General features: G+C 41.9%; 1 protein-coding gene across 2 annotated transcripts in view; it reads left to right on the forward strand.

Moving 5' to 3' along the window:
• The window catches only part of KTI12 (KTI12 chromatin associated homolog), a 99,289-nt gene that overhangs the window by 80,205 nt on the left and 2,842 nt on the right, over positions 1-16,242 (forward strand). For both annotated transcript variants that reach the window (XM_077472421.1, XM_077472422.1), the window contains 2 exons: positions 13,004-13,163; positions 14,156-14,218. In XM_077472421.1, coding sequence (XP_077328547.1) covers positions 13,004-13,163; positions 14,156-14,218 — 223 coding nt within the window. The remainder of the gene's footprint in view (positions 1-13,003; positions 13,164-14,155; positions 14,219-16,242) is intronic.

A 16,242-nucleotide genomic window follows, 5' to 3' on the forward strand; every position in this document is an offset into this window, starting at 1 on the left:
ACAATGAGGTTGAAATCGCCACCAATAATGAGACTACCGTATTGGATAGATTGTATTTTACGGATTAGTCTATTCAAAAACATAATCTGTCGGGTGTTTGGGGCGTATATGGATACAATGGTGTACGGTTTAGAGTTAATATCACCCTGGATAATAATATAGCGACCATTGTCGGCTGTGATGGAGTTCTTGAGATGGAAGGAGACCGTGTCACGGATGGCAAGAAGAACACCTCCGCTTTTTTTATTTGGATTATTTGCCAGGAATACATGTGGGTAATTTTTGTGTGTACATTTGGGATGGTTGTCCTGTTGAAAATGAGTTTCCTGCACACATAAAATATCCGCCTTTAGTTTATGAGCTTCGGTCCACAGCGAGTAGCGTTTCACGGGGTGGTTGAGGCCTCTGGCATTAATGGAAACAAAAGTAATAGTCATATTTCAGGTGGGAAAAAATGTGTAGGTGTACTCAGTGTCCTTCGAGAGTTATTAGAGTCATCTGATCTCCATGAGGTTGACAGAAGAGATGCTGCCATGGTAGTTAGAAATGTAGTAGGACAGGAGATGAAGGGTCCATAATGTGTAGGTCCAGTGCTATTGAAACAAAGGGTGTAACCACAAAAATAAACAATAACTTTTAGAATAGTAAAAATAGAATCATATAAGCGATCCATATGCAAACAAAGCTGCATAAATGACCAATGTCAGGGGTAAGAACAAGGAGAGATGAAGAAATCCTTGTGTCCAGGGAGAGAACATATTTGTTAGCGGTGTATGATCATTTACTGCCATCAGTGACATTTTTGGGGGTTCGTCTGCGCGAAACTACTTGCCACTCGTCCGGAATAGGGCGTAGTTGTGTTGCGGGTGGTTCCAGAGGGCTTTGTTGTGGAAGTATGCCCCATTGGCGCAAGAGTGCGATACCTTCAGCTAAAGTGGTAACTGTGTGCGTGGTACCATCATGTGAGATGGACAACTTTGCTGGGTAACACCACTTGTGTGGTATATTGTGGTTGCGCAAGGCCTTCGTGATGGTCGCTAAGTTTCGGCGTAATTGCTGAGTATGCCTTGATAGGTCAGGGAGGAGGATCAATTCTGCATATTGAGAGAGGTTGCTGCCCCGAGTACGAAACGCAGTCATAATTTGTTCCTTGATATGATAGTAATGCATCTTGAGCAAAACATCCCGAGGGGTACCTTCAGGGAGAAATGCTGGCTTGGGGATTCTGTGAATCCTGTCAATGGTCAGTTCTTGAGGAGATAATGTAGGGATAATGGTGGAAAATAGCGTGTGTACATACTGCAGTAATTGGTTTGGAGGTATGGCTTCAGGAACACCTCTGATTTTAATATTGCACCTCCTAGAGCGGTCCTCGAGGTCTGCTACTTTACTCTTTAGCCATGCTATCTCTTCATCATGGGACTTGTGAGCCTCTACTAAAGTATTGAAGGAGGTAGTGCATTCCCCCATGTTGCGCTCCACTTGATCCACTCTATTACCTAGGGCCAATACTTCCCTATGGCAGTTAGTGTATTCTACAGTGAGGTCAGCTTGTATGGAGGCTTTGAGTGACATCAGCATCTCCTTAAGGACCGTATCTGAGACCGGTCGATCGGATGTGGGGTAGGCCGCAATCAGGTCGGAGGCCGGTGGATGTAGAGCATGGCCTACAGGAGCGGATCTGCTTACCTCCATGTCGCGGTCCGCTCGGTTTGCGTCTGGAGAAGAGATCCGTTGCCTTTGTTTGGCTGGGCTTCTAGTCGTTGGGCTATTCGTCCCCGAGGAGGAACCGCTGAGGGAAGTCGTTCGAAGGTGAGGTTGTTGCGAGGCCTGCTCCTGATTTTCAGTCACACACGATCCGGCTCCATTTTGTGTGATTCAGCGCGCTCTGAAGAGGTTCGGAAGTTTCCGTGGCGGTTGCTGATTCTTTCTATTTTTTGGCATCTTCGGTGGAAGCGAAGGTGTCTACACTGCGTTGTAGATAGGTTTATGTAGAAATATGTCACCGATGGAGTTGCGATAGGGTTGTTCTCTCCGGTGGTCGAACGGAGCTCTCAGCTCAGGCGTCCATCTTGGCGCTCGGTCGCCACGCCCCCCAAGTTCTCACAAAATTTAACAGTGTGATGCACTGTTTTTGATTTGAAAGTTGATTTATGAAGGCATGAGTTCCCAATATATGTCATTTATAACATGTATTTTCGTGTTTCCCAGTGGTTTTCCTTATTTCTTGTTCATCCGTAAAAACTTGACTGGGGTTCTAAACCTTCCACATTCTGTCTAAGTTGTTGCTTATGATAACTCTCTTAGTGCTTGGAGTGAAAATGTTGAAAGATGTTTCCATCTAATTATCAGCTTTTGCCCTGATCACCAATGAGGTCCCATAGTATTGATCACTTTGTTAGAGGGGTTGAAATGGCCAAGGATGACAACTTTTTTTCGTTGTGCTCTCCACATGAAGTCGGTTTACTTCAAGTTGGTTTAAATGGTCCTCTGGGGCTGCCTCATCAAGTCATTTATTACAATACAAGTTGTATTAGGAATTTAAAGCTTTGGCTGCCTATTAATAATCATGTTGTTTTCAGAGCATCAATATTTTACACTATTGTTTTGAATATACTTATCATTGGAATTAACAGGAATGCTCCCTTTTCTGGCCTGCAGTCTCTTCATTTGTTTTTCAAGACTGACAAGGAAAGGAAAAAAATTAATAATTTTGCCTTGGAGGCAAACAGAGAATAATTCATTAGAAGCCGTTTTAAAATGCGGCGCTTCGTAAGCCTCTCTCTGGGGGGTTGTACAGATTTCTGAATTGGTTAGTTCAAAGCTGCCATCAACGGCTGCTAGAATTCTTGTATGTCTTTTATTTCAACAAGAAACTCGTTGAATTGCAGATGAGGAAGAAAGCTTTTCAGATGTTTAGAGATTAGTTCGAGGCAATAAGAATACCAAGTCGTTTTTGCTTGGAAAAAGCTGTTTTGAAAACAATTAATTTACTTTTTCTTTTAGTTAATATTTAATGCAATTATGTTAACATACTTGTTTCCAGAGTGTAATAGAGTTATGTATATAAAAAAAAGTCTGAAGTAATCATTTCAGTTGCTTATGCTACCCCTAATTCAGGTACATTGATTAGGAATTCTATGTATTTTTCAAAGTTCTCCAGTAATGTACATCCTGACTATGAATGGTAGCTTGTATGTATTTAATCTAATCGTTTCTTTAGGTGAGCAGATGCAGGAATATTTTAGTATGTATGACTTATACAGGCACAAGTGGGATGTAATACATTTCACCTGGGAATAACCATTTCTTAAATGTTAATCCACTATTTACATCTTGGAAAACGAAGCGAAAGAAATATATCATGGGATTGAAGCAGATTTCACAATGAAATCTATAAGATTTATTGTAAAAGCACCTTTTACAATATGCTGCACAGTGTTTTGTGAACAAGATAGTAATATTTTATCCAGTGCTTGTCCAGCCCAATCTTTGACCATTCAGATTACATTTTTAAAGAATTTGGCAACGTTAGACATCGTTCACTAAGCAAATGAAATGTGTGCCTCAACGTCATAGCCTGTATATACATGCCCTCCAGAACTGGATTCAGACAGCTCTAACGTTGCTTTGGCTAAGGGCAGATATTTCACAAGAATGACAGAAGATGACAGATCTACCCAACATTGTTGGAATTGCTGGGACTTACATCAGTCTGATACCGGACTTGGTTGCTAATTGGAAGCAGTACACATGGTGAAATATTTATTCTTCTTTCTACATAAAATAGACACAATTAGAAATCTGCCATAGAAAGGTTTTGCAGCATCTGACATTTGGAAGCACTAATTAGAACTTTATTTTTTACTCTTGTGAGGCTTGGTTGCCATAAGCAATGCTCCAGTCTTGCATTTGTAGTCTTTATGCATTTTATCAAGACCTTTTTATATATTATATGTATTTTTACCCAATCTCTCATTAGTCTTAAAAAAAAAAAAAAACCAGGACAGAGATATAAAACAGGGAATGCATAGAGGATATTAGTATTTAATAAATAATGCATTCTCTCCCCTAAAGCCACTGGGCATTATCAGAAGTGTTGAAAAGTAGGACACAAAACTACTTTTCTTCGCCTCTTGATATCCCCTTGGAAGGGTGCTACTGAGTTTGGTGACTGAACTTTTGCATAGAGAAGTTCTCTGTGGTATGTACCACAGTATGGGGGTTTTTTTGCAGACAGATGTGAAGAAAGAAATTTGGCAAAGGATGCACACACATCCTTTTCAGGTTGAAAAATAGGTTTCCATAAATTCAGCGATTCTTCCTCCTCCCCATCCACTGTCACCCAGGCTCATTAGTTTGCCTTCCAACGCAGCTGCCAAAACGGCCTATTCTACCAGCTCCTTTTGTTCCTTTGTTACACAGGGTTTCTACAGTTTGCTTGATGACAGAAAATAGACGCTAGATGATATGTAAAATCATTGGGCTCATAATTTTTATAAGGGACAATGTAACATTTCTGCCTGAATCAAAGCTCTAATTATCAATGTTATTAATAAAAGGGATCTGTGATACCAGGCTCTAGGTACTATTTATGAGTACTAGATTAAATTATGTTTTATATGCTGGTGACTTTTTAAAAAAAATTGTTGAAACTTATGTCAACTTTTTTTTGCTTATGTCAGTTTCGCTTTAACTTGATGCACTTGCAGGAGAGCTTGTGCTGTTGAAAAATAGACGTACTGGCCAAATCACCAGATGGAAATAAAAGAAATAAAGGCTCAAAAATAAAACAAACGCAGCCAACACATCTAAGAATTAGTAAACTGCAATATGTTTGCTTTTGGGCTTAATACTGCTTTAAATATTTAGCTTTCCCTAACAGTGACACTAAACGATGGTTTAACCACTTTCCGACTGTGCTATAGCCGAATGATGGCTACAGCGAGGACGGCTAGTTCTGGAAGGCTGTCATATGCCGGCCTCCTGTGATGGCACCTGCTGCTGGGGGTTGGCACTGCACTTTGTGATCAGTGTCCAGAGGACACTGCTTTTCACAGATTGACCACATGATCAGCAGCTGTGTCCAGTCCAGAGGAGAAGAGATGCGATAATTGGCTTCTCTAAAAGGGACATGTACACTGATTATCAGTGCATTCCAAACAGTCTGGATAATGTGTGCCCATTAGTGTCACCTACCAATGCCGCCTGTCAGTGCAGCCTCATCAGCGCACATCAGCGAAGGAGAAAAATTACTGGTTTCCAAATTTTTAGAATAAATTATGAAAGTTTTTGTTTTTTCAAAATTTTGGGCGTTTTTTCATTTAGAAAAGAAAAACGGTGGTGATTAAATACCACCAAAAGAAAGCTCTATTTTGTGTGAAAAAAAATAGTTTGGGGTACAGTGAAAGCTGAGCATTTGGCCTGGTCAGGAAGTGAGTAAAAGTGCCCAGTAGGCAAGTAGTTAAAATAAATTGCATTCAAATATACATGTGGGTTATATATCGGACCGACAGGTTCTGGACTCTGGCACGCCCCTAAGGTGTGTACTTCCCCCATATAACCCCTCCCATTACTGGGAGTTCACAGTTTTTTTGCCAGTGTCTAAGGTGTTGGGCACGAGTAAAGATGTACTGAGCTCCACGGGCAGTAATCCTTAATGAGAGCCACCCATGCTGACCAGATCCATTCTGATGTGTTTGTAATGGGCTAAATGAATGGTGCCTGGGCCTCGTGATCCGAAGAAACAAGGTTTTGTTTGCGAATGCTTCTTCTCTTTGAGAGCTGGGCCCTGGGATCCAGTACTTTTTGGTAGTAAGGCCATAACGTTTTACTGGCAGGGTGCTGTCCAGGATTGTGGGTTAACCTGAGAGTTCCCCGATTCCTTAAGATTTCCTTTAAGGTCTCAGAGTCTACCGTGAAGGGTGAAGATTGGGTTTTTTATCTCTGATAAAACCCTGCTGCGAGGATAAGGTAAGGGAAATTTTCTCAGGAATTTCTCCTTCTATGTATAGTGTTGTCATGTCTGTGTCACCACTGGGGGCTGTATTGAGCAGTCACCATCCTGACACTGGAAACAGCAGAAGCCTTCACTCTCCTCTCCTTCAGCCGGCACAGAACCTCTGGTAAAAAAAAAGGGGGGGTCTGATCTCTTCCTGCGCCCCCAGATTGGCGTTTTTCCTCTTCAGGGACATGCCAGAGCATCTGCCTTGTTTGTTTGTTTTAAAAAAAAAAAAGTTTTTAAAAAGGGCAGACCGCGGCCGCTCGAGAAAGCAGATGATTTACCCCCCCCCCCCCCCCCGCCATGCTGCAGACGCCGCTCGCACGGAAAAATGCTCTCCTATGAAAAAGGAAGAGGGGGCGTGGCTAACCTTAGACGCAGGCCACATGTCCAGGAAGTCTTTAAAGCACTGTGAATGAAGCTACTGCCTGGCGGTGGAGGGACCGAGCAGAGAGGTTGGCTGGATCAGGTTGGTGACACAGGCATTTGCCTTTTGACACATTGTACTTTAAGAATCTAGGATTAATAGCTATTGTGCTGTACTATAGCCTAGCAAGTTTACATTATTTTGCTGGTACTGCCTCTGCTTTGTGCTGTAAGCTATGAGTGGCAAAGGGACCAGAAACTCCTCTAAGAGTTCTAAGGGGTCAATGGTTACACAAACTAAAAACCCTTTCCAAAAGAATGTCATCCTCCCCTGAGAGGGATAGAAGATGGGGTATTCCGGACATGGACCTATTCACCTCCAGATTCATTAACAAAGTTGACAAATTTAGGTCAAGAACAAGGGGTCTGCTTTTCACTGATCTATGCATTTCCTCCAGTTCTGCTACTTCCACGCCTTCTCCACAGGATTCAAGTGGAAGTAAACCCATCGATTTAAACAGTTTAAAAAAACAGTTACATTCCCGGCATGCTGGGAATGCTAACTGCACATTGGCTTTGCTCTCAACCAAACTGTCAAATCATCCAATGGCTGGTGTCATAACGGATCACATGTGCAGCACCTTGGCAGTTGAAGATTAAACAGAGGCAAAGATGGCAGCTTCCTTGGCTGAAAACGATAAGTGAGTTTACTTCCACTTTAAGCAGGAATGAAAGGAGGTGATTCTGGTGGCCCCAGCGGGTCTTTACTGAGATCATAAAGATGGCAGTAGGAGTTCTTCGGTCTCTGCCATTATAGCCAGACCTTCTTGCACAAGGTCTGGTATTTCATCCTACCTTACGGACAAAAGATTTAACAGGTCTGACTGTTGAATCCCACTCTATAAAAGATAGTGGGTGATCTCCTTTGGTAGTGTCTACTTTGATTAATGCCAGGAAGCCGGCTTCCGGAATCACTTACTATGGAGTCTGGAAGGCATATGTTTCTTGGTGTGGATCCAGGGGTTGGCACCCCGGGAAGTATGTCATAGGCAGGATTCCTGATATCCTGCATATGGGATCTGAAATGAAGCTGGCCTTGACTTCTATCAAGAGCCAGATCCTGGCCTTGTCATTGTTTTTCCTATGGCCTCTAGCTTCCCACTCTTGGTACATAACTTGTTCAGGAGATAACACAGTTTATTCCCCCTATCAGGGCACCTCTAAATCCTTGGGATTTAAAATTGGCCTTATTGGCTTTGCTGAATCGGCCATTTGAACCTTTAGAAATTCCCTTGGTTCTTTTGACAAGAAAGATGATCTTTTCTGGTGGCCGTTTCTTCTGCTAGAAGAGTATCTGAACTAGCGGCTCTGTCTTGTAAGAGCCATATTTCATCATGTATAAGGATGGGGTGGTTTTTATGTCCTCATCCTGAATTCTTACCAGAAGTGGTAACAGGTTTTCATTTAAACCAAGATATTATTCTTCCTTCTTTCTCCCCAGAGCCCTAATCTGGGGAAGAGTAAGCACTACATTCTCTTGATGTAGTGAGAGCGATCAGAGTCTATTTAAAGGCGACTGTTCAGGTTTGCAAAACACAGGTTTTGTTTGTACTGCCAGAGGGTCCAAGATGTGGACCAGCAGCGTCAAGATCCACTATTTTCCAAATAGATTTGTCAAGTGATTGTTCAAGCTTCAGCTTAAAGAAGAAAATTCTTCCTTCTCATATTAAGAGCACATTCATCCAGGGCAATTAGTGCGTCTTGGGTGGTGCATCATCAGGCCTCTATGGCTCAGATCTCTAAGGCCATGACTTGGTCTTCAGTTCATACATTTATCAGATTTTATCAAATCGATATTAAAGGTCATGTGGATATTCCCCTTGGGCACAGTAGACTGCAGGCTGCAGTATGAGTCCTCTGGCCTCCTGTTTTTTGTTGTCTCTTCCTCCCTCCCCCTTCAGTTGCCGCTATGGGACATCCCACATAGTAATTACTATGGCTCTGTGTCCCCTGATGTAAGAAAAGAAAATAGGACTTTTAAAACGGCTTACCTGTAAAATCCTTTTCTTTGATGTACATCAGGGGACACAGAGGTCCCTCCCTTCTTCTTATACGTTTTTATTGCTTGGCTACAAAACTGAGGACTTTCAGTAATGGGAGGGGTTATATGGGGGAAGTACACGCCTTAGGGGCGTGCCAGTGTCCAGCACCTGTCGGTCCAATATATAACCCACATAGTAATTACTATGGCTCTGTGTCCCCTGATGTACATCAAAGAAAAGGATTTTACAGGTAAGCTGTTTTTAAAATCCTATTTTTTTTTTTTTTATTGTTCCGGTGATCCTATATACTCCTCAGATGAACTATGATATTTGTAGTTTGTATAAAGCAGTGCACATGACCACAACTAACCTGCACTGTGGTCTCCAAACAAATTGAAGTAAGGGGGGTTGGCAAGGAGAGAGAACACCGTACAATTTCAAGAAAAAAAAATTACAGGGCCATTAGGTAGTGGATGCATGTGGATTATTTTTGTAGAATAAGGATATAATTTAGTGTCATGTTTAAACTGACACTTGTGCCCTGCACACACGATCGGTTTTCCCGTCGGAATAAACTGAAGGTTTTTTGACGAAGTTCCGCTGAAACTGTCTTGCGTACACACGATCACACCAAAGTCCAATCGTCAAGAACGTGGTGACGTACACCACATACACAGGACTATAAAAGGAAAGTTCAGTGGCCAGTAGCCAATAGCTTCCATCTCGTACTTGCTTCAGAGTATGCGTCATATTTGGTTCGTCGGAACAGCATACAGACGTTTTCCCAATAGGAATTGGTTCCCTCGGAAATATTTAGAACATGTTCTATTTCTAGGTCCGTCAGAATTTTCGGGGGAAAAAAAAGGTCCAATGAGGCATACACACGATCGGAATATACAATGAAAAGCTTGCGTCTGACTTTTTCTGTCGGACATTCTGCTCGTGTGTACGTGGCATCACACTTTAAACTGCTAAGATTTATTTTATGTCAAGGCAGGTAAAACAATTATATAGCAGTCAGTTTGACATTTTTTTTTCTGCCAACTTTCACATAGTTATCTGGTGGCTTTAAACTTTACTTCATCTTTGTATCCACCCTGTGTTTTATATAATAAACTTTTACCTGTTAAGAAATAAACTTTGCTTCTGTACACTGGTAATGAAGCTGCAGACTAAGAGGGAGCAAGAAAGAGGTGTTCATAGTAAGGGTTTACAGAACTCCAGGAATAGTAGCACTTTTAAAAATGCCCAGGTTTATAAAGGAATAAATCCAACGAGGTGTATGCCACCTTGTGGGGCTATCTTTTTATGTTTTTAATATTATAGCTGTTTACTGAGCACCTGGAGCATGACCATTGCTATACCTCCAGCAGTTCCACGTTGGACCTTCAAGTGGGCAATTCTGCTGCTGCAGAGTCGTTTGCAGCTGTCCTGTCTGTCCCCCTTTCCTCTCCTCTTGCCAATAATGGAAGGCTTTGTATTATGTGAACCCATTAACAAAATACAAAATATTCTATGAATGGACGAGCAGTCCAGGGCCCATCTCTCTTATCTCATGGTAGCATATTGAAACCTGTACCTGCAGGAGAGGGCCTCCTGCCACTTACCGGAGCCGTCGGCAGCAGCGGAGGTGCTCCAGTCCTGTCTGTGGCTGGGCATGGGGACAAGTGAGGGAAAATGGCCCCCACCTGTCTCCATTACATTGCAGGGCGGAAGCGACGTGTAGCAATTCCTGAAGTTCCACATTGAACTTGTGCATACAGAAACTGAAATCCTAAACTAATCTCAAGGGCACTGAAAGCTTTGGCATCGGATCCTACCAGTCTCCATGACATTGCAGGGCGGAAACGACGTCAATGGCTCTTAAAGGGCCTTTTTTTTATTTTTTTAAATGACAATTTTTTTTTTATTATTATTGCATTTTAGTCTAAATATGAGCCCAGATCTCATATTTAAGAGTTCCTGTCGTGATTCTTTTTCTATTACAAGGGATGTTTACATTTCTTGTAATAAAAATAAAAGTGGCACCATTTTCTTTTTTTTTAAATAGTGTAAAAATAAAAGGTAAAATAAATAAGACATTTTTTTTGTTTTTAAACGCACCCTGTCCCACCAAACTCGCGTGCAGAAGCGAATGCATATGTGAGTAGCGCCCGCATATGAAAACAGTGTTTAAACCACATATGTGAGGTATCCCCATGATTGGTAGAGCGAGAGCAATAATTCTAGCCCTAGACCTCCTCTGTAACGCGGAACGTACAACCTGTAGAATTTTTTAAATGTCGCCTATGGACATTTTTAAGGGTAAAATTTGTCACCATTCCATGAGCGGGCGCAATTTTGAAGCGTGACATGTTGGGTATCAATTTACTCAGTTAACTTTACTGTTGTATTATATTTTAATTAAAAAAAGTGTATTTTTTCCAAATAAAAATTGCACTTGTAAGACCGCTGTGACAGAAAGTATTGCAAGCACCATTTTATTCTCTAGGGTGTTATAATTTTTTTTTTATAATGTTTGGGGGTTCGAAGTAATTTTCTATAAAAAAAAAAACGTAACTTGTAAACAACACATCTAAAAAAAGAGGCTCGGTCCTTAAGTGGTTAAGTGTAGCAATTCCTGAAGTTCCATGTTGAACTTGTGCATACAGAAACCGAAATCCTAAACTAATCTCAACGGCACTGAAAGCTTTGGCATCGGATCCCATCCCAGAGCCTGGAACCAAAAGCAACTGTTTTACATAAATCTGCATCTGCCTTATAAGTCTTCACCTTATTATGTTTTAAAGCCCAACTTCAGGAAAATAAAAAAATAATCCCTTGCAGTGGGGCTGCAAGTGTTAATTAATATATTTGTTTGTGAAGGGGAGAGGGGAAACCGTTTTACTTACCTGATCCTCCGGTCCCCCAGCAGGTAGTGTCCCCCCACGATACGACAACAGACTGTCCCTCTTGTCCTCTCATCCATAGTAGAGCTATGGACATTGCTCTGATCTTAATGACATCAGGACCCTAGATTGGTAGCGCAGGGAGGAGGGGAGGATCAGGTAAGCCTTTATTATTTTCCCCCTAGGCATAAACGAGCAAAATTTTTTATTTGCGCAGAGTTGGACTTTAAAGTGGTTCTGCACCTAAAAAATTTTTTTTAAAAGCCAGCAGCTACTAATATTGCAGCTGCTGACTTTTCATAAAATCACACTTACCTGTCCCAGGGTCCAGCGATGTCGGCGGCAGATAACGAGTGATCGCTCATCTCGCTGCTGCCCCCGCCGCCATCCTCTGTCAGGGAATCGGGAAGTGAAGCATGTCGGCTTCACTGCCCAGTTCCCTACTGCGCATGCGCGAGTCGCGCTGCGTGTCTCTTCAGATCCCCAGCTGTGTCCTGGGAACTGTGTGTCTCCCAGAACACAACGGGGGGGCGGGGGGTCTGCGGCGGTCTGCCCGGAAGTGGGTGCAGATACCTGGATTATCCAGGTAACTGCACCCCCCTCCCCCCTGAAAGGTGCCGATTGTGGCACCGGAGGGGGGGAGGGATCAGATTAGCGGAACTTCCCCTTTAGGGTGAAGAACTGCTTTAATTAAATTAAAATTTCAAACCATATCAAAAAAGCATAGTTAAACTATCTTTTTAACCACTTCCTGCCCGGCCTATAGCAGAATGATGGCCGGGTGGTGGGTCAGTTATCCTGACTGGATGTCATATGATGTCCAGCAAGATAACAGCCGCTGAGCGCCCGTGGGGGAGCGCGTCGATGCGATCGGTGGTGTGTCAGTCTGACACATCGCTACACCGATCTCAGTAAAGAGCCTAACGGAGAGTCTAACAGAGGCTCTTTACATTGTGATCAGCTGTGATTGGACACGGTTGATCACGTGGTAAACAGGAAGAGCTGTTGATCAGCTTTTCCTCACTCACGTCTGACTGCTGATTGTTTATCAGCTAATCCCCCCCGCAGATGCCCACACTGGACCACCAGGACCACCACAACAGATGGATCACAAGGGATGCCATCCTAGACCGCTAAGGATGCCAGTAAGTCCCCACACAATTCCAATCAGTGCCCACACATATTGCCAGTCAGTGCCTGCCAGATGTCTCCTCATCGGTAATGCCCAGCAGTGCCATCTATCAGTGTCCATCGGTACCCATCATTGGTGCCACCTTATCAGTGCAGCTTCATCAGTGCCCGTTGGTGAAGGTGAAAACGTATTGATTTACAAAATTTTATAACAGAAACAAAGACATTTTACATTTTTGGTCTTTTTTTATTGCTCAAAAAATAAAAATGCCAGGAGTGATAAAATGCACCAAAAGAAAGCTATATTTGTGGAAACAAAATTATAAAAAATGTGTATGGTTACAGTGTAGCATGACCACGCAATTTGTCATTCAAAGTGCAACAGCGCTGAAAGCTAAAAATTGGCTTGGGCAGGAAGGGACAAAAGTGCCTGGTATTGAAGTGGTTAAACACATTTGTTAATTTTATGTTTAAAAAAACACATTGTTGAGCTGTGTGACACTCCCTTTTGTGTTCTAGAACATTTTAGAAATTGCAGTAGAATGGCTTAATTTCATGAATGCATTTCCTGACAGATTTGATGCCTTGGTACAGAGATTTGAGGCTCCAGATTCTCGTAATCGATGGGATAGCCCGCTCTTTACTGTGCAGAAGGATGATGCACTGCCGCTGGAACAGATCTGCAATGCAATTTTCCACAGAAAAGCCCCTCCACCCAACCAATCCACACAGACTGTAAGCAGTACATCCCTACTCCTTTTACTTTGTTCATATAATATGATCTGGTATGTGTATAATTTTGCAACCTGATGTTTACCTGTTAGTTATTAAAACAGATCAGCCATTTACAGGTAAGTGATGCCTTCTAGTATTGGTCTTGTCTTTAAAAAAAAAAAAAAAAAAAAAAAACCCTTTTGAGGTGCCCCATTTGAGAGTGCTTGCAATTTGCTTAGTAGGCTTTCAATGTCTCAAGGTTTGGCCGAGTTCTGCTTATCTGGCAACCCCCTGTCCACTAAGGGGTTTACTTTCTAAAACTTAGAGCGCAAAATCTGGGGCAGCTCTGCATAGAAACCAATTGGTTTCCAGGAGTGTTTTCTTTTGTCAAACCTTAATTGAACAAGCTGAATTTAGAAGTTGATTGGCTACCATGCAAATCTGCACCAGATTTTTCACTCTACGGTTTTAGTAAATCAACCCCAGAGTTTTGGCCAATAAAGGACTCCAACGGGACTGGGGGGTGGTACATGTATGAGGAAGGAATTTGATAGAGTTGTTATACTAATCACATATAAGTCCATGCTCCAAATGGAAAATCAAGTGTAGAAAAACCTGGAGGCTAACTTTGTGAACCTCCTTCGGACAATTCAAACTGCTTTGACATGGAACAAGCAATCTTGATGCAGATTGGAGATTCTAAAAGCTATTAGATCAACATGACGGCCAGGCAGCTAGCATTTTCTGAAGGAGAAGATGACATTGGCAGTCTCGCTGTTTCTATGCACAAATTTATTTTAACGCTATGTACATGTTCTATGATCTGTGGCTAAATGCTGCAGAATTTCACTGCTATGTAAATGGATATAATAATAATTATATTGAACATTTTAGAGATTGTAAACATATACACTAAGATAAGGTTTTTTTTAAATATATTTCAAATGTAATCTATGTGATTTGATATATTCTCTAAATGTGATTTATAATTTTTTTCATCTTTTCTGAAACAGCAACCTTTGTCCTCCACTAATTTCCTTCATGAGTTAGACAAGGTGACCCAGGACGTGGTGACTGTAAGTGTGTCAGATAGCAGTGCATGTGTTTGTACATACAAACGTTGAAAGTGACTATGCTTATATCAGAATCTGTTTGGTTGTCTTGCTTTTTTTTTATTTATTTTTTGCGAAGAAGTGCGCTCTGATGTGGATCTGTCTCCAATTCAGAACAAATCATCTTGAAATATATTTGCTTATGTACATTAGAGCAAAACACATGTAGTTACCTGTGAAAGGGGCTGCTCTCCATGTAAGCAGACCATCTTCACATTACAGCTTTATAGAGTTTGAGGAAACAACTACATTGTTTTAACACTGGCATTTTCACTAAGTGTGTTTAGATTGCTAATCATCTGCTGTTATATCATTAAAGGCAAGTTTTTCAGTGTTGCATTTGTGATCTGTTTAACCACTTTCAGATTTTGCAGGCCAATGACCAGACCACTTTTTGCGATTCGGCACTGCGTCGCTTTAACTGACAATTGCGCGGTCCTGCGACATGGCTCCCAAACAAAATTGACGTCCTTTTTTTTCCCCCCCACAAATAAAGCTTTCTTTTGGTGGTATTGGATCACCCCTGCAGTTTTTATTTTTTGCTCTATAAACAAAAAAAGAGCGACAATTTTGAAAAAAACTCATTATTTTTTACTTTTTTCTATAATATCCCCCAAAAATATATAAAAAAACATTTTTTCCTCAGTTTAGGCTGATGCGTATTCTTCTATATTTTTTTGGTAAAAAATATCGCAATAAGCAATTATTGTTTGGTTTGTGCAAAATTTATAGCGTTTACAAAATAGGGGATAGTTTTATGGCATTTTTATTAATAATTTTTTTTTACTAGTAATGGCGGCCATCAGCTATTTTTATTGTGATTGTGACATTATGGTGGACACATCGGACATTTTTGACACATTTTTGGGACCATTGTCTGCACTGATTCCTGTGTAAATGACACTGGCAGTGAAGGGGTTGGCAGTGTAGGAGTTAAGTGTCCTAGGGGTGTGTTACTAACTGGGGGGCTGGGCTGTGTGCTAGTGAACACTGAGCTGTGCTCCAATCACAGGAAGCAGTGATCAGTGTCGCTTGTTGCTAGGCAGAACGGGGAGATACTCTTTACAATGGCATCTCCCCGTGAGACGATCGCGGGTATCCCTGCGGCGATCGAGTCCGCAGGACCTGCAACCAGACTCACGGGGATCCTGACCGGCATGCACGTGCGCCGGCGCGCAATCGATGGCCGGGGGCGGCAAATTCAACTGGACGTACCTGTCGCCAGTTTGCCTGCCCGTGCCATTCTGCCGACGTACATTGTCATGCGCCGCTCGGGAACTGGTTAAAGCACATCAACATAAACACAATTAAATCCAGTTTTGTAGGTGTTAACAATATATATCTGTAAATACAAAAACATTAGTACTAGAATTCTGTCTTATTAGCTTCCTACAATCTGCACAGTGCACTCAGTCTAGCACTGTTAGCATGGCTGCAGGAGGTACGTTATCCATGTGCTCTTTACTTGTATAATTTTCTCATTGTTCAGTCAGTAGACTAGGGCAGTGATGGCGAACCTTGGCACCCCAGATGTTTTGGAACTACATTTCCCATGATGCTCAACTATACTGCAGAGTGCATGAGCATCATGGGAAATGTAGTTCCAAAACCTCTGGGGTGTCAAGGTTCGCCATCACTGGACTAGGGTGAGCTATTGACAGTTATGCTGCCTAACTGAACTATAGGTCATTGACCTGGCTATGCTCTCTTGCAGGTGTGTTTGGACTGAAAAAAGGAGGCTGAAGAGAATTACAATTATTTTGACTGATAAGACCGCTTACATGTATACATTTCAGTTGTGTATTAAAAACAGTATTAAAGTGGGGGTAAAGTCCCATGTATGATTTTTACGTATAGGTAATCCTATAATAAGGCTTACCTATAGGTACAATAAATATCTCCTAAACGTGTGCCGTTTAGAAGATGTTTACTTTAGATGCAGCCAGTGACATCACTGGGTCATGCGCTCTGAAGGAATGGCATACTTG

Source organism: Lithobates pipiens, unplaced genomic scaffold (assembly GCF_037356315.1).
Source record: "Lithobates pipiens isolate NorthernLeopardFrog02 unplaced genomic scaffold, aLitPip1_a1.2 Scaffold_8, whole genome shotgun sequence".
Lineage (NCBI taxonomy): Eukaryota > Metazoa > Chordata > Amphibia > Anura > Ranidae > Lithobates > Lithobates pipiens.